At 49.8% G+C, this 15,945-nt stretch overlaps 5 protein-coding genes across 5 annotated transcripts; 2 read left to right on the forward strand and 3 right to left on the reverse strand.

The window, feature by feature from the left end:
• The first annotated feature begins 101 nt into the window (after positions 1-101).
• Positions 102-3,445, forward strand: BJY04DRAFT_3241 (putative LON domain serine protease). Its single transcript, XM_073720140.1, has 3 exons — positions 102-890; positions 955-3,193; positions 3,243-3,445. Exons 1-3 carry the CDS (start codon positions 419-421, stop codon positions 3,328-3,330), a joined length of 2,799 nt encoding a protein of 932 aa, XP_073577304.1. The 5' UTR covers positions 102-418; the 3' UTR covers positions 3,331-3,445.
• Positions 3,446-4,339: 894 nt separating this feature from the next.
• BJY04DRAFT_212526 (carbonic anhydrase) lies at positions 4,340-5,245 on the forward strand (the record flags this gene model as incomplete). The annotated part of the gene is made up of 6 exons (XM_073714601.1): positions 4,340-4,386; positions 4,440-4,534; positions 4,606-4,662; positions 4,757-4,867; positions 4,944-5,052; positions 5,104-5,245. 6 exons carry the CDS (start codon positions 4,340-4,342, stop codon positions 5,243-5,245), a joined length of 561 nt encoding a protein of 186 aa, XP_073577305.1.
• A 196-nt stretch (positions 5,246-5,441) lies between these two features.
• BJY04DRAFT_3252 (mitochondrial 54S ribosomal protein uL23m) lies at positions 5,442-6,409 on the reverse strand. The gene is made up of 3 exons (XM_073720141.1): positions 6,201-6,409; positions 5,836-6,126; positions 5,442-5,774 (listed from the first exon to the last, which is right to left on the reverse strand). The coding sequence occupies exons 1-3, from the start codon at positions 6,287-6,289 to the stop codon at positions 5,546-5,548; spliced, it is 609 nt and encodes a 202-aa protein (XP_073577306.1). The 5' UTR covers positions 6,290-6,409; the 3' UTR covers positions 5,442-5,545.
• A 94-nt stretch (positions 6,410-6,503) lies between these two features.
• Positions 6,504-8,073, reverse strand: BJY04DRAFT_176062 (protein kinase RIO2). The gene is made up of 3 exons (XM_073709426.1): positions 7,940-8,073; positions 7,717-7,861; positions 6,504-7,657 (listed from the first exon to the last, which is right to left on the reverse strand). Exons 1-3 carry the CDS (start codon positions 8,000-8,002, stop codon positions 6,627-6,629), a joined length of 1,239 nt encoding a protein of 412 aa, XP_073577307.1. The 5' UTR covers positions 8,003-8,073; the 3' UTR covers positions 6,504-6,626.
• Positions 8,074-8,368: 295 nt separating this feature from the next.
• On the reverse strand, positions 8,369-15,368 carry BJY04DRAFT_204397 (armadillo-type protein; the record flags this gene model as incomplete). The annotated part of the gene is made up of 9 exons (XM_073713480.1): positions 8,369-8,398; positions 8,450-10,762; positions 10,816-10,977; positions 11,048-11,112; positions 11,203-11,359; positions 11,788-12,839; positions 12,908-13,156; positions 13,221-13,805; positions 15,344-15,368. The coding sequence occupies 9 exons, from the start codon at positions 15,366-15,368 to the stop codon at positions 8,369-8,371; spliced, it is 4,638 nt and encodes a 1,545-aa protein (XP_073577308.1).
• Between the last annotated feature and the right edge of the window lie 577 nt (positions 15,369-15,945).

Raw genomic sequence — 15,945 nt, forward strand, 5'->3', positions numbered from 1 at the left:
CGTGACAAGAGTCTTACGCCGCGGAAAGGCCGAGATATCAACGGGCCGTCTCCGATCTTACATTCCAACATTAAGAGTATAGGTATAGAATTTGGACGTAGCTGATACATCCCCGAATCTATCTCTATTGAGATGGTTCTAAAGTTTTGATCGAATTCCAGTGAGGGGTGTTCTGCGGAGAAGTTGACGTAACAGCGAACCTCGGCTTCGGAAAGAGTGGCTTATCTCGATGATCACGCTTCCCCCAGAATCCCCGACAGACGTATCCATCGAGTTCTGGAACCTCGCGACATCGTCCTTATAAACATCCCATCCTCTGCCCCCGAACCCCTGATTCCCAATCCCATAGCATTTCACCCATCACCTTCATCATCGACTATCCACTCCCAATTAAACGTCGCCTATCGTTCACCGCAACATGGGCTCCAACGGGGGAAGACCAACGAAGCTATCCTTGGTCCCACTTCCGAAGGGCACCGTTTTACTTCCCGGCGCAACTCTACGCATTCCGGTATCGAATCGCCCTGACCTTGCCAACCTACTTTCTTCGTTGCTCGACCGAACGCACGCGAACAAGCGAGATGCAAATGCTATAACATTCGGCTGTGTACCTCTTTGCTCGCCTTATCTGAGCAAGGACGGTCAGCATGTTATCGATAACGGTCTTGTAGACGATGATGCAAAGGAGGAATTCGATTCCATAGATGCGGGTCAAGCGAGGAAGGAAGACCTCTACCGCTACGGAACACTTGGCAAAGTTATCGGTGTGCAGCGCCGTGCCTATTCAGAACCACATTTATTAGTTCAGGGTGTTCAGCGCCTCACGGTCAGACGTGTCATCAGGGAACGCCCATTCTTCGAAGCAGAATGTATTCTTCATGATGAAAAGGGTCAGTCTGCCATACTTTCACAGGTTGGGCGTGTCTGTGACTAACCACTAATCGCGATGTATAGAGCCGGCTCCGATCGACTCAGAAACCGAGGAACTATTCGGACAATTGAGACAACTCTCCCGAGAACTTCTCACTCTGCTACGATACACCTCTTTAATACCCAACACAGGAGGCCCGCGCTTGTCGCCCCTGATTGCCCGCAAATTCGAATTGATTATCCAAAAGTCTGATTTGGCCCAGGCGGGAAGACTCGCGGATGTCATGGCTGATATTGCCGAGTCGACCCTCGAGGAAAAGCTCCGTGTACTAGCAGCATTGGACGTCAAAACTAGGCTGGCCCGAGTGATTGATATTTTGAGCAAGCAAAACCAAAGTATCCGTGGCAGTGTCAAGTTCACTACTATTTCAACCGATAACGTTCCTCCCCAGACTCTGTTTGACATTGGTCAGCTTGATCCCCGCCTCCGAGAACTGCTGGGAAGACGTGGTCTTTCTGGAAATTCAGGGGTCGCGCCGCCGGGTATGGGCGGAAGAAACAATGAAGCTGACGAGAAGGAATCCAATGAGCTGGATGAGCTACAGCAGCGACTAAAAGAAGCACAGCTTAGCCCGGAGGCGCAGAAGATTGCCGACAAAGAGCTACGGCGGCTACGGAAGATGATGCCAGTCAATCAAGAGTACGGAGTAGTCAGGACTTATCTCGAGAATCTTGCAGACATACCTTGGACCAAGGTCACTGAAGATAGGCTCGGCACAGAGACTTTGAAATTGGCTCGAAAGCAGTTGGACGACGACCACTACGGCTTGGAAAGAATCAAGAAGCGATTGCTCGAATATCTTGCTGTTCTAAGGCTAAAGCAGACAACCAACCAAGACATTGAACGGCAGATCGCCTCTCTGACTAAAGAGCTGGACAACTCCGGTGGGGACATTGAAAAGGACATTCCCTCTCTGCCGGAGCCAGATCGTGCTGCCCTGGAGTCAAAGCTACACCTACTAACATCGAGGCGTATGGCTGATAAATCCCCAATTCTCCTTCTCGTTGGCCCTCCTGGTACCGGAAAGACGAGTCTAGCAAGATCTATTGCTACCGCTCTGGGCCGCAAATTCCACCGCATCTCGCTTGGTGGTGTCAGGGATGAGGCAGAGATCAGAGGGCACCGAAGGACCTATGTTGCCGCCATGCCTGGTTTGATTGTTAATGGACTCAAGAAGGTCGGCGTTGCAAACCCTGTGTTCCTGCTTGATGAAATCGACAAGATTGGTGGGGCAAACTTCCAAGGGGACCCATCAGCAGCGATGCTTGAAGTCTTGGACCCTGAACAAAACCATACGTTCGTTGACCATTATATCAATATCCCAATTGATCTAAGCAAGGTCCTCTTCTTGGCGACAGCCAACTCTCTTGACACAATCCCTGCCCCACTGCTCGACCGAATGGAAACGATCCAGCTCTCCGGTTACACGACTGTTGAGAAACGCCACATTGCGAAAAGACATTTGATCCCCAAGCAGGTCAGGGCAAACGGACTCGCGGAGGACCAAATCGTCCTGTCGGATGATGTTATCGATAAGACTACCACTTCCTACACTCGAGAATCTGGCGTTCGCAATCTCGAACGGGAGCTTGGTTCAATCTGCCGCTACAAAGCCGTCCAGTATGCGGATGCTGCTGACTCCGCCAAGCTTGAATCGTACAACCCTGTGGTAACGCTTGACGACCTGGAAGAGATCCTTGGGATCGAGCGCTTCGACGAAGAGATTGCCGAGAAGCACGGCCGCCCTGGTGTTGTAACCGGACTTGTCGCTTACTCTACTGGTGGCCAAGGGAGTATTCTTTTCATAGAAGTCGCAGACATGCCTGGAAACGGTCGCGTCCAACTAACCGGAAAGCTTGGAGACGTGCTCAAAGAGAGTGTAGAAGTTGCCCTTACATGGGTTAAAGCTCACTCTTTCGAGCTTGGTCTAACCTCTGGACCGGATGAGGATATCATGAAGAACCGAAGCCTGCATGTGCATTGCCCGTCAGGAGCTATTCCGAAGGACGGCCCCTCGGCTGGTCTCGCACACACTATAGGCTTGATCTCCTTGTTTTCAGGCAAAGAAGTGCCCCCGAAGCTCGCAATGACTGGTGAAGTTTCCCTCCGCGGGCGCGTGATGCCCGTTGGTGGTATCAAGGAGAAGCTTATTGGTGCCTTGCGGGCTGGTGTCACCACCGTACTTCTGCCTCACCAGAACCGGAAGGATGTCAAGGATGTCCCAGAAGAAGTCAAGACTGGTCTTGAAATCATCTACGTTAAGTATGTACAACCCTAGTATTGTGCTTGATCACCTACTAACCATGTTTAGGCACATATGGGAAGCAATCCGACACGTCTGGCCTGATGCCCACTGGCCCGGCCAGCATCACATGAACTTTGTTGAGAGCCGTCTTTAAATAATTTTCTCTCCTTTCTAGATGTTTGCTCACTTACTCCTTGTTACCTAGCCGATTTATATCCTGATGCCTTTGATCATTTACTCACCACTCTATATATAGTGACTGGCATATAGCATTATTCTCAGCGCAACTGCTAGCCTATCCTATGCACATACCTTTTTTCTTGATTAACTCAAACTCGTCGAGATACTGTGGCTTCAACCGAAATCTCAAGACCGTGTGGGTTTATGCTTGTGCTGTTGAATTTGGGCGGACGTAGGGCTGAGACTGGTCGTCTTGATCGTAACTGCGCTCAAGGTAGTAGGCCACGGACGAATGAAACCCCAAAATCTGTCCATCTGTTCTATCTCATCAAGAAGTCTGTTAGGCCTCCTATGACGGCTCACCTGGGCAGATGGTCCACGACCCCACATCTGGCGTTTCCCAATTGCATACATACATCCGTTTCCGGACCTGCTGACGCCTACCTAGAGATCCGTCGCCAAGCAACATCACTGCTTCAGTGTATGGCGAGATCAACCCAGGGTATACTCAGAGTTACCGAATGCGTTAAACTAGCTATCGATAGATGGATAAATCTCCGGGTCTCCATGTGGTTAGTACATCGAGCCAGAGTAAAACTAAGACTCCTGTAAGCACTAACTGCATGGAGACCGGAAACCTTTCCATCCCAGTCTTAGCCCATCAAACTGAATGAACTCTGTATAGACCGATCCTGGAGCTACGGAGTACCTATCATCAAGGCTACTCATCGTTCAATTGTCACCACTGCAAAGAGCCCTAACTCCAACGGAAACTGCCATTAGACAGACCGGGCCATTTAACTATTACCAAGCATGGGGATTCACCTTCATTCAAGGTTGACTATGTTCGGAGCCATACCTATAAGTATACTCTCTGGCCATAAATCAGCATACTGCCACTGAGCGAAACAGACCTCTCTCCCAGCTTCAACATCCCATTCCTATCTATCCTTACCAGTCGGCCATCTCCATAGATCTCAACAATGTCCTCACCATCCCCAAGTATCGAAGACCTCCTCCAACGCAATGCGTAAGCCTACCCCTTAGGTAGTCTATCCCCAAGCCCCAACTAACAACCCGCAGAAGGCGACAAGAAACATTTGAGCCAATTCTGACCCTTGCCGAAATCAACAACCTCCCTCCAGAAAAGAGCCTACCGATGCCAAAGATCTTCATCGGTAAGCAGACTCAACTTGCATAATCTGTCTAGGGCCATAGAACAGAATCCTGATCGATATTATTCCTACAGTCTCTTGCTGTGACCCGCGCGTCGATCCGTGGGATATCCTTGGTCTTGAAAAATGGGGTATGACTCTTCGTTCCTTCGTTCCCTCTCCTTCCCTTCTCCACTTGACCTGGCAGTAAGATGCTACCCATATGGATGCTAACTTCTACACCAGACGCAGTCGTCACCCGCGGCGCCGCAGGTCGCATGGCCCCTCAGCTAAACAACATGCTCTTCCTCGATCACATTCTGCAATTTACCGATATAATGATCATACATCATACAGGTGAGGCAACCATTACAGTACCTCTGCGTATCCCGGCCTGAACAGCAGAACTAACATGTATGTTTACTGTACATAGACTGCTCCGCAGAACTCCTATCCAATTCCGACGTGTGCGAGTCTTTGATTCAACGGGCGCCAGAGGCTAGTGGGAAGGTGGGGGGTTTGACGTTTCCCGGATTCGAGGAGTGAGTTTATTTCACGTGTTCCATGGAGTACAGCGACTAATGAATTGGCAGTCTTGAGCGGAGTGTTCTTGAGGATGTACAGCTTGTGAAGCGATCGCCGCTCGTGAGGAAGGAGCTTGCGGAGCGGACGAGGGGGTTTGTTTATGACCTTAAGACTGGAGAGGTTAGACCGGCTGAGGAGGGGAGAGATTGATCTTGTAAGAGGTGAGATGCTGCGGTACAGCACGTTAACCCTGTGCTTAAAGCACTGAATAAACCGTCTACAAGACCACGGCGATAAAAACATCTCGCCAGCAGTTCGAGGCGTGGTATGAAATGATTCCTAATTGCATATATGAAACAATATAATACAAACATAGCAACTATAGGCAGTTAATACAGCACCAGAAAAAATATCGTGCCCGGCGTCTTCTAGAGGCCGCAAGCCCATGCATTCTTCCTTTCCCAATATGCAGACTCTATCACCTCCTCACTCATCCTCAATAACAAACCCTTAGAAAAGCCCCTTCCCCTTCCCCTTCCCGGTCAACCCCCGCTCATAACTCAGCCCCAGCGCCTGCCACGTCGGCCTCCACTCTTTCTCCCCCGAGAGCAACTTCTTCGCCTCCTCCTCTAATGACTCGCGCTCATCCTTGTTAGCCTGCATCCCAGCATCCGGTTTTTGCGCATCCTGCAACTTCGTCTGATACTGCTCCGCCTTGAAGTATTGGTCCCTCTCCCATCTAACCCCATATGTCAGCTAAAATCACCTCATAGAAAAAGAGAAACAGTAGAGATACATACGGCGACATATCTTTCGGCGCATCTGGCCAGACAAACGGCTCTTTCAACTCAACCGTCATCCTCTTCTTGCTCCTCGGTCGTCGGAGCTTCCCGTATCCGTATCGCCCATTCGTCCGCTCGCGTGTAACCTTCTGTTGTTCAACGTAACTACGGATACTGAGGACGCCGACGCCGTAAAGGCGGCGCAGGTAGTCGCGCAGATCGAGCTTGTTGGTGTTCAAGGGGACGTAGAAGGAGGCATAGCGGGGGGGAAGGAAGGGGGTTCGGATGAGGGAAATTGTGAAGTTGGGCCTGTTATTCAGGGACCGTGGTCAGTTTATTGCTCTCAAATGTATGTGTAGAGGGGATTGGTGTAAAAGACATACAGGTATACCTGCTTGCGTTGTGTGAGAGGAGCGCTTGGGCTGACCCAGTCGGCGGGCTTGGGGAGGAACTTGGAGAATTTCCGAACCATTTTGGCGGGTTACGTCCAAGATAGAGGGAAATATTGAAAGAGACGGTGAATTGGAGAGTAAGGATGGTTTCTTGAGTTGGGAGAAAGGTCGTCGGTCTTTTGAGATTGCGGAACTTTTGCAGATCGGAATTGCGTGGTTGGCCGCTTCGCGTGCCGGAGGAGATTTTTATAGATCGTCTGATTGTTCGAGTTCCAGCTTTCAGTTTATTGGCATGAAATTTACAGTTCATTGATCTACGAGTGTAAAGTCGGAAAATGGAAGTCTATTTTAGTCGCTCATGAAGGTCATTAATACTAAATCACGTTATGTTGTCCATCAAATCGCCCGCCTGGAAGCTCACGAAACTTGCAAGTCCTTGAATTTCTGAGAGCTTTCGTCAATTTCATCACGATTTGACTCTTTGGACCCTGTTACACCCTCTGCTTCTTCTGCGTCGCTCTGGTGGTCTTCCTCTTCTTCCGAAGCAGACCCTTGTGAGTTCTCATCGTCATCCTCATCATCCCCATTGGCAGCCCCATTGTCTCCATCAACGCCAACTTCCTTCATATACTTCTCAAGCTCGCGTGCCATCTTCCTTGAGAACCCAGAAGCCTCCACTTCAACATCAAGTCGCTTCCCAGCATTCTTCGACAATTGCTTCTTGGCATCGGCGAAGAATGGTCCCGGCACATCGCTCACGAAGTGGAACTTCCGCTGGAAGTAACGCTTGATACAGTTCACGTCACGGTCGAAGTACATCTCCGCATTAGCATGGTCAATCGAAACCATCTGGGGAAAATCGATCAAGACCGGCGTCAACTTGAGATTCTCGCTCTCCTCGTCTCCCTCCCTTCCCTTGCCCTTCGCTTCCGTATCCTCTTCCTCCTTAATAAGAATATTGAACTCGTTGAAGTCGCCGTGAATCAATCCATACCGAGCCAATTGCAGAATAATATCCATCAACTCAGAGTAAAGCGACGCTGGATCGGGGACCTTGGAAATTTGTCGGAGCGGGAATGCATCGATCAAACTCATGACGATTGTATGTCTGTTCTGCGCAATGGGCTCGGGTACCGAGAAGCCGTTCTCTCGTAGTGCCTTCATGAAGGCGAATTCCTTCATCGCGGCTAACCGCGACATGTACATCCATGACCCTGTGCTTCGGTTCCGCAAGTAGTCGCGGTTGGTCTTGACGGTTCGGAACGAGATACGGCCGAGGCGGTGAATTTTCAGAATCCGTTGCGTGCCGTCGTGGTTCGCGACGACGACGATATCAGACTCTTTTCCGACGCCGATTTGGTTGCCAACGGAGTAGATGCATTTTTGTTTCTGATGGGCGTTGAGCGCTAGATAATCGAGGCCGCCGTAAGTGAGCCGGTATCCGTCGTCTAATGAAGAACTCGCATTAGCTAGGCAAATTGAAGACAGTGTACTGCAACAGGCATACACTTCGCATTCTTGACCTTCGCGATCAGATTCGTCTTGGCCAAGTTTGAGATCGCCCGCGTCACTCCACTACCACCTCGAAGGCCGGATATCTGGGCGATCAAAGGCGTCGGTACGACTTCATGGTTCCTACTTCCTTGTTCAACCTGGCAAGCGCTTCGGTTAGTTGAGGTGCTTCAAGAAAATATATTCCGCTAATGCGGGGGGCAGCGTGGTAGACATACGGCGGAGAGCACACGGAAGTCCTCGGAGGTCAGGTAGCGGATCGCCTTTGGGTCGAGCTTCATATTTGCGATAACTTCTTCTAGATAGCAGATTAATTGAAGAACGAATCGCTACCTTCTGGTGTCCAAGCTCTTCTGCGCAACGGCATGGTTATCATGCGGCAATAATTTAAGATTTCTTATCGCACGTGCCCTATACCCTAATGCCGATTTGGGTCGAAATCCCTCTTATCTCGGGCCTTGACAACTAGTTAGTTAGAATGACTACGAAGCTGATGGTTTTAGGTATAGATCGGTAAGCTTGATTCATGCGAGATCTTCGTATTATACTTTCAGATTTTTTCTGAATACATTGACCTTGACTGTAAAGAGCGCTGACATAGCGCTCGATCTATTTTACTACTCCCCTTCCTTAAAGATATCTACTGCTTAGCTAGCGTTTCCCTCCCAGTTAGGGTTCTAAAAGTTGTTAGTAGTGAAATGTAGGAATAGAGGAGTGTCATAACGTACCTTGCGCAAGATGACCAAGCCCTCCAATGTGCTGCTAAGAGGGATGTACTGCTCATCCTCCAGTTCCGCCCGCTCGCCGTGAGAAAGCAGCACTGGTGTGCTCTGCGTTTGCCAGCCAGTGATGGTCTTAGGGCGTCCAGCCTGGCCAACAACATCGACAGCCTGTCCAACCCGAACATTGACAGGAAGGGGTTGAAGATCCTCGTCAAGAGTGATGAGGAAGCGGGGGTACATGGCGGTGATAAGGAAGTAGAGGAGGTAGTGGTGTTCGGCGAGGATGAATTGCTTGGCATCAATCATGGAAACAAGTACAGTGAGCAAACCGGCAGCCGATACCCGACTTAGCACCTGGCGGTCGGTGTGGAAGGGGTTCAGCGTCATTGTACCCTTACCCATGTGCAAGAGACCCTGAGCGATGCGTACCATGAACAGGGAGTTCTGGTCGCGATGGTAATAGCTTGCCAGTTGCCTCAACAGCTGTGCCAGACGGGAGTTCTTTGTGCCGGCACCGCAGAGACCCATGGCGAAAATGGCGTTGATGGCAACATCGTTGTCGTTGTCGTGACTGTATCTGGATAAAGTATCATACACCTTCATCTGAGGGTTACTAGGGCTGATCAGACCCATAGCAAGAGGAACAGCCTTTCGAATGTTGCTAGCACCGTAGTGCATAAGATGGCCAAATTGCCTCAAGATCATGTCTTGCCCAACATCTTCTCCCATGGCGATCAATGAAAGACCCAAAACGGCATAAGACTGGACAAGCTCATCGCCCTTCTTCTCATCGCTCTCTTCAATGACGTCGTTACAGATGTGAAGAAGCTCCTGCAGCTTCAGGACAGTGCCCGTACCGGCCCAAGCACAAACGGAGGCAAGGACGGATGTGGGCTTGGCCATTGGATGATCAACAGCCTTCAAAATGTCAAGGATCACATCGACTTCTTCCTGGCGACCGAAGTATAGGAGTGCGAGACCAAGAGCCATGAAGCGGGTCCACTTGTCCTTGAGGTGCTTCTGCCGTTCCTCATCCATAAGTGTCGTAGCGATGGCCTCACTAACTTGGTGATTTGAAGAACCAACAAAGATGAGACCGAGAGAAACGGCTGCCATTGCGGAGAGTTGCATTTCGAGAGAAACATCCTCCACGATTGGGAGTAGGACATCGAGAAGTTCCTCTTTATTAGAGCCTGCGTAAGCGAGACCAAGACCCATGATTGCAGCGACCCTCATCGGGACATTCTTTGCCTCTAGATTGTCTGAGTCACTCAGAAGAGCCAGTGCAGGGTCTGAATCGATCCGCACACCCGAGTTGAGAATACCGATAGATAGTAATGCGCCGGCCTTGATCTGGTCTTCGGAGGCGTATGTGTACTTGTCAATCTTGTCCAGACCAATTTCGACATCGCGGTGTAGGAGCATGCCCATAGAAGCGGTCGTTGACAGCATGCCGTCATCCTTTGTCTTCCAGACCCACGGACCCTTATCACCTTCAACAATCATCATCTTATCGTTACCAAATCCAGCGTTCGCAAAACCATTTACAAAAGCGCTAGCGAGATTGTGCCTGGCAGAGTCAACATTTGTGAGACCGGCCCCGCGGCTGCTCTCTAGATGTGTCTTATAGATGTCCTCCGGCATAATTGGGTCGAGAATGTTGAGCTCTTTTCCGAGAGACTTGAAATGCTTCGGAATTGATGTGTTGTTCAAGCATTCCATGAAAGTCTGGTCCTCCTCGTCATCGCCCAGCTGGTCGAGCCATATCTGCTGCCTCGAAACAAGGAAAGCCATTTGCTTCTTGACGGACCGGTCTGATGTTGCGTTCAAATCGCTTTTGATGAGCTCGGCATCGTTCAGGCGAATAGCAAGCACGACAGCTTTTGTAAGCTCCTTATAACGCACGTAGATCTCGTGGGCGGTCCGCAGAAATTGCTGATCCTCGGGGTACGTGAGGAGGTTGACCATGCTGACCATATACAAACATACTCTTGAGTATGTGTTTTCATCCACGAATCGGGAGATTTCTTCGATGAATTCGAGTTCGCTCAGAAGGTCCACGGCGTCAGCTTCGGCATTATGGCTTAGAAAGTATGGAACAAGGGACAGTGCTAAATCGATCAGGTCTTGCACATCCTTATCGGCGTTCAATCTATTCTGATACTCTTGACCAATTTCCAGCGCCAAATGCCTGACATATTCGTGGCCCCAGGAGCCGAGGTCCTCCGACTTAGTGAGAAGGCGGTACTTGAGCGTTTCGAATTTCTCTTCGTCTCCATACGTCATACCGAGAACAGATAGCATGTCTGCCAGGGAGTCCTAAAGTCCAATAATCAGTTCCTGCGCTTGAGCTCCCGATCACATGAACCCACCTTCACCGAACCAGACCACTTGTCGTAAAGAGCGGCCAAGTCATCATAATGTGGTCGGAGAAACTTGAGTGGCTTAGGGACGGCGGTCATAGAAGAGGTGGAGGTTTTAATAAAGTTCTTGATAGCATCGAGGGCAGGGACGTAAAGCGAGGTATCGGGTTCCTAGAGTGTGCCAAATCGCGTGTCGTCAGCAGGGAGCAGCGGAAGTTGAGGTGACCTCGTGGCATCACACCTTTAACCGTTCCACAAGCATCTCAAGTTCGCTCTTCAGCTGTTGGTCCTCTTCACTGAGTTCCTCTGCAGAATAAGTGTGTTAGCAAAGCGCCGATGGACGTGGTCATAAGAGGTTTCCGAATGTTGCCAATGACAACATTGCAGTGGACGTACCCTCTTCCGGGCCATCGTCCTTGTCTTTCCCGTTCACTTGTGTTTTCTCCTCGGGCTTGTCCTTCTTGTCGCCAGCAAGATCTTTAATATCATCGACCTTGCCCTTGCCCTTGTCAGCGGGAGCTGATCGCTCGTCTTCCTTGACCATATTCGATGGCTCGTTGGCAGGGTAGACGTGTGGTAGGCAGCGGAGAGTGTGGATTGCGGAGAATGACGAAGAAAGTTAACAGTCACAGAGATATAAGAGGGAGTCCGTCTCTGCAAACTTAGTGATGGGGTTGGAAATGATTCATAAGCTTGTTGATGGAAACAGAGAGCTCTGCCTCGCCGCCGCTCGGTCGTTGCGCCAGAGCTCCGTCGGCTTATGTAAGTCTATTCGCCAAGAGCCGATCTCAAGGTTGACGTCACGTGAAATTATTATCACGTGACAGCTAATACCTAGGTCTTGAGTGGTAGAATGACTTCGAATCTTGTGGATATAGTTCTCTTAGATCGTGGTTCAAGGTATCTACAGCATATAGATAGGTGTACAATAACAATTCAAACCGCACAGAACAGTTCCTCCGAGTCGATATCGTCGTCAACCGAGCCTTCAGGGCAACCTCCGTATCGTGATTTGAACTCTCTTCGGTATTCCTCCGTCGCTTGGTCAAAAAGGAGGGCTGACGTCTCTTCGCCACGGTAAGATACTATAGGTAGAAGACTAAGAGCAGGCGGTTCCATCGCGAAGGTATCAAGAAGAGGCATCAGATTCGAAGCTTCGCTCAATTGTCTCTCAGGTGACGTGGGCTCCTTAAGGGCCTCTGAGCTGTGCTCAGTGAATTCTTCCGGCATCTGGAACAGTTCATTATGAAAAGTGGTAAGAGAGAACCCCTCTTTATCAGCAAATGCTGGATAGAGTATGTAGTATCCCTTCGCACGAAGTAGCTCGAGGAGATATTCCATGAAAGCGGGATGCCTCTTCGAGACGACCTTCTCGTCATCTGAAGCCCTAGACTCGGACTCTTTGGATGTAAACCGTCGACCGAGGAAGGAATGTAGTTCAATCCATTTATCGCCGAAGTATAATGCGGCATTGCTATTGGGTGTCTGCCATAAAAACATGGGCAACGAGTCCGGATTGTTGCGGTTGGAAAACTGGGAATACTCGACGTCAGGAAACTTGAAAGTACCTGTGCTGGTGAGTCGGAGCGAGGGAAGTTCAAGCGATATTCCCATAAGCTTTGATGGTAGCACAGTCGATCGTTCCGAGTACCTGTATTTCAAGAGGATATACATAAGATAGTGATAGAATGATGGTGCCACTTCAGTATATGGCGAGAGCAGAAGGACATGTGAAAGATCCGGGTCCTTAGGATAGAAAGCTTCAACCGCATGTAAAGAGGATTCTTTAGGACTCGTCGGACGAGAGGAGATTCGCCGGCGAATCGTGATTTTGCCGGAGGTTTTAGGCGGCCACTGCATCTCTTTCAGAAACCGTAGGAGCACAGGGTCTACACGTGAAGGAAGCTCTATGGTCAGACTGGGGTTCAACCCTAAGAAATCAGCATGCTCAAGAGATTTAATGATGTTTATGACCGATCCAGCAGAGTCAGGGGGCGCTTGGATGAGGATCTCAAGGTGGATATCATTCCAAACTAGGGTTGATGATGGTTAGAAAAGAGAAAACCAAGTGATGGACAACGTGCGGAAGGGCAATACTGACTTCGCAGAGCTTTGCTGTCTATGGTAGCCATCCAGAGTAGTTCCCTTGACGGACGAGGAAGACTAATATGTGGTATACCAAGACCAGCAACGTTTCGCAGACCTTTCATGAAAAATTCCTCCTCGAAGCCTTCACCGTGTGTTATCAGGATCTGCGGTCGGACATACTTATGGATGTACGGAAGCACGGCGCCTACAGCTTGCTGCATGCGAGCATCAGTGGACCATCTAGCATAATCGACACGAGCATCTGTGGAAGAGCAAATAAGTCAGCGGGCTTACGAAGTGAAGACTTCTGGCCCTAGGAACCTCACCATGCCAATAAATAGGGCAGGTCCCCTTGTCCAGGCCATTGACTCTCTGAATGCCCTCAGGAGATGCATCGTCCCGTCCCATCAGGACAAAATGTACTTCATTTATCTTCTGACTGGCCATGCGACAAGCAAGGGGCAATAAGTCTGACACACTTTTGAGGCTCGCAGCTGCAAAGACCGTCGCCTTCGAAGGAGTCTTTACACGTCGTCCGGCCGGTACTTCAAATAGCTTCAAGGTCCTCCCTAGATTATAAAATTTCAATTCCCCGTTGTAATATAGATCGTCATTACCCTCAACCCTCGGTTCTTCTCGCGGTGGAGGGTCGGGCTGAGTAATCGCCGGGGGTAGGGGCGCATCTGGCATAACATGTTGGGATGGTGGTATTTTTGATTTCCACCGATCTCTAGCAGGAGGGATGTCTGTAGGCATATTCTTGAAGAAGATATATAGAAGATATAATATGATGGCCACGATGAGAATCCGCCGCCGTCGAGGCAGTTTCCATGCTTTTGGCTGCCATTGTTGGTCTGGTTGCTTCAGCGGCCGCCGGTGGTCGTCATCTTTCTTCCCGAGCTCTTCGTCGGCTAGGAAGGGCCGTTTGGTGGGTAACATGGCTCATACATAAGAGAATACAGCCCCGAAGGAGCTCGCAAGAGCAGAATCACATTGACCGTGAAGAAGGGTTGCGTATGGCGCGTACTGAAGGGCAGCAAAGCAGAGACAAGCAATGGAACGTTGAAGTGCACTCGAGGCTCGAGGCTCTTCTGAGAGGCGAGGCTGGGGAACGATCCCGGCTCCACCAGGCACCTAGTTAGGTAAGTCCCACTATGTAGCGCCTGAGGCACTAAGTATCTACTCCGTGCAGTGTGCACACCAACATCACCCAGCGATCAATATTTCGCAAGTACGATCTAGTCTACTTAGGTATTTTCAATAGTTATAAGGAACTATGTCTTCAACGGTATCCGGACGCCTACCTACTAGGTATATTGTGCCCCTACGCTTTCATAGTCCCCTTGTCGGTACATACTTTTTCCGAACGTTCCGTCCGAGCTTTATCTCCGAAGCTTGATTGCTGTACTTCTGCATCAACAATTATCAGACACCAGGAGCATTGTCATCTCTAATTTTTTTTTTCATCCTCCATATCTAAGAACTGGGACTCGGCTCTGTAGGCCATGCTTTACTAATTACGATAAGTGCTTTTTGCCCAGTTGATCCTGGATTGATCAAATCCTGCCTTGTCGCCATGGAGCCCGATATGGATGTGGATAGCCCCGAGCGTCGGGGCACAAAACGTCCTATCGACGAGACGGAAGGCCCATCAAAGCCTAGGAAGATAAGAGTAAGCTACAATTATTCACCTTCTAGGAATGCACAACTGATTTCTGGATAGGCTCTGGACCCGGATGTTGTGAATAAAATTGCAGCTGGAGAGATTATTGTAGCTCCGATGCATGCGCTTAAGGAGCTAATTGAGAACGCCGTGGATGCAGGATCTACCGCTATTGAGATTCTGGTGAAGGATGGAGGCCTAAAGCTGCTCCAAATCACCGATAATGGCCATGGAATCGATGTATGACTAGTGCTGAATGCTCGTTACCACCGTTAACATGGCCTCACAGCGCGACGATCTCCCTATTCTCTGCGAAAGATTTACGACATCAAAGTTGAAAGAGTTCGAGGATCTCAACTCAATAGCTACGTACGGGTTTCGTGGAGAGGCTTTAGCAAGTATGAGCCATATAGCCCATCTGACCGTGACAACAAAGACGGCAGATTCAAGCTGTGCTTGGAGAGCTCATTATAGTGACGGGAAGCTGGTCCCTCCTAAGCCTGGTCAGAATGCCGCCCCCAAAGCTACAGCAGGGCGCGGTGGAACACAGATAACCGTAAGCTAACGCTATTCCCTTTATGACCCAGAATGCTGAATCGAGCAGGTTGAGGATTTATTCTACAATGTGCCCACTAGGCGCAGAGCGTTTCGATCCGCAAGTGAAGAATACGCCAAGATCCTTGACGTGGTTGGCCGTTATGCAGTTCACTGTTCTAGTGTCGCTTTCTCGTGCCGTAAACATGGTGATGCAGGCGTCAGCATATCTACGGCAGTTGCTCTAAAAACCGTTGATAGGATTCGACAGATTCATGGTAGCGCAGTGGCCAACGAGCTGGTTGAGATCAGCATCAAGGATGAGAAGCTCGGCTTTTCTGCTTCAGGCCTTGTCACAAATGCAAATTATCACGTTAAACGAACCACGATTCTGCTATTCATCAACCACCGCTCAGTGGAATCTACACCCATTAAACGAGCGGTAGAGCAGACCTATTCTAGCTTTTTGCCAAAAGGTGGCCATCCATTCGTCTACATTGACCTTGAGATCGAACCACACCGGCTGGATGTCAACGTTCATCCTACAAAGCGAGAAGTCAATTTCCTTAACGAGGACGAAATCATCGACAGCATATGTACTGAAATCCGCTCCAATCTCGCCGAAGTGGACTCGAGCCGGACATTCCTAACGCAAACACTACTCCCATCCGTTCAAACCCTAGGTCCCCCATCCCAAGATCCAGAAGCCGGACCATCGGCCCCCAAAACGCCAGCAGCCACAAAGAAGCCATATGAGCACAACCTCGTCCGCACAGACTCTCGCGTCCGCAAAATTACCTCCATGCTCTCCCCCGCAACAAACCAACCCACAATCAACACTACAGATCCCGAAG

The sequence above is a fragment of the Aspergillus karnatakaensis genome (genome assembly GCF_047715665.1).
Source record: "Aspergillus karnatakaensis strain CBS 102800 unplaced genomic scaffold BJY04scaffold_1, whole genome shotgun sequence".
Classification (NCBI taxonomy): Eukaryota; Fungi; Ascomycota; class Eurotiomycetes; order Eurotiales; family Aspergillaceae; genus Aspergillus; species Aspergillus karnatakaensis.

Excerpts from the sequence above, each read along its gene's own strand:
- BJY04DRAFT_3252 (XM_073720141.1), bottom strand. The coding sequence starts at position 6,289 with ATGGTTCGGAAATTCTCCAAGTTCCTCCCCAAGCCCGCCGACTGGGTC. Across the intron at positions 6,127-6,200 it reads CAACGCAAGCAGGTATACCT|GCCCAACTTCACAATTTCCC; the intron begins GTATGTCTTTTA and ends CCTGAATAACAG. Across the intron at positions 5,775-5,835 it reads GCGCCGAAAGATATGTCGCC|ATGGGAGAGGGACCAATACT; the intron begins GTATGTATCTCT and ends ATATGGGGTTAG.
- BJY04DRAFT_176062 (XM_073709426.1), bottom strand. The coding sequence starts at position 8,002 with ATGAAGCTCGACCCAAAGGCGATCCGCTACCTGACCTCCGAGGACTTC. Across the intron at positions 7,862-7,939 it reads ACTTCCGTGTGCTCTCCGCC|GTTGAACAAGGAAGTAGGAA; the intron begins GTATGTCTACCA and ends AGCGCTTGCCAG. Across the intron at positions 7,658-7,716 it reads GAAGGTCAAGAATGCGAAGT|ACGACGGATACCGGCTCACT; the intron begins GTATGCCTGTTG and ends GTTCTTCATTAG.
- BJY04DRAFT_3241 (XM_073720140.1), top strand. The coding sequence starts at position 419 with ATGGGCTCCAACGGGGGAAGACCAACGAAGCTATCCTTGGTCCCACTT. Across the intron at positions 891-954 it reads TATTCTTCATGATGAAAAGG|AGCCGGCTCCGATCGACTCA; the intron begins GTCAGTCTGCCA and ends CGCGATGTATAG. Across the intron at positions 3,194-3,242 it reads CTTGAAATCATCTACGTTAA|GCACATATGGGAAGCAATCC; the intron begins GTATGTACAACC and ends AACCATGTTTAG.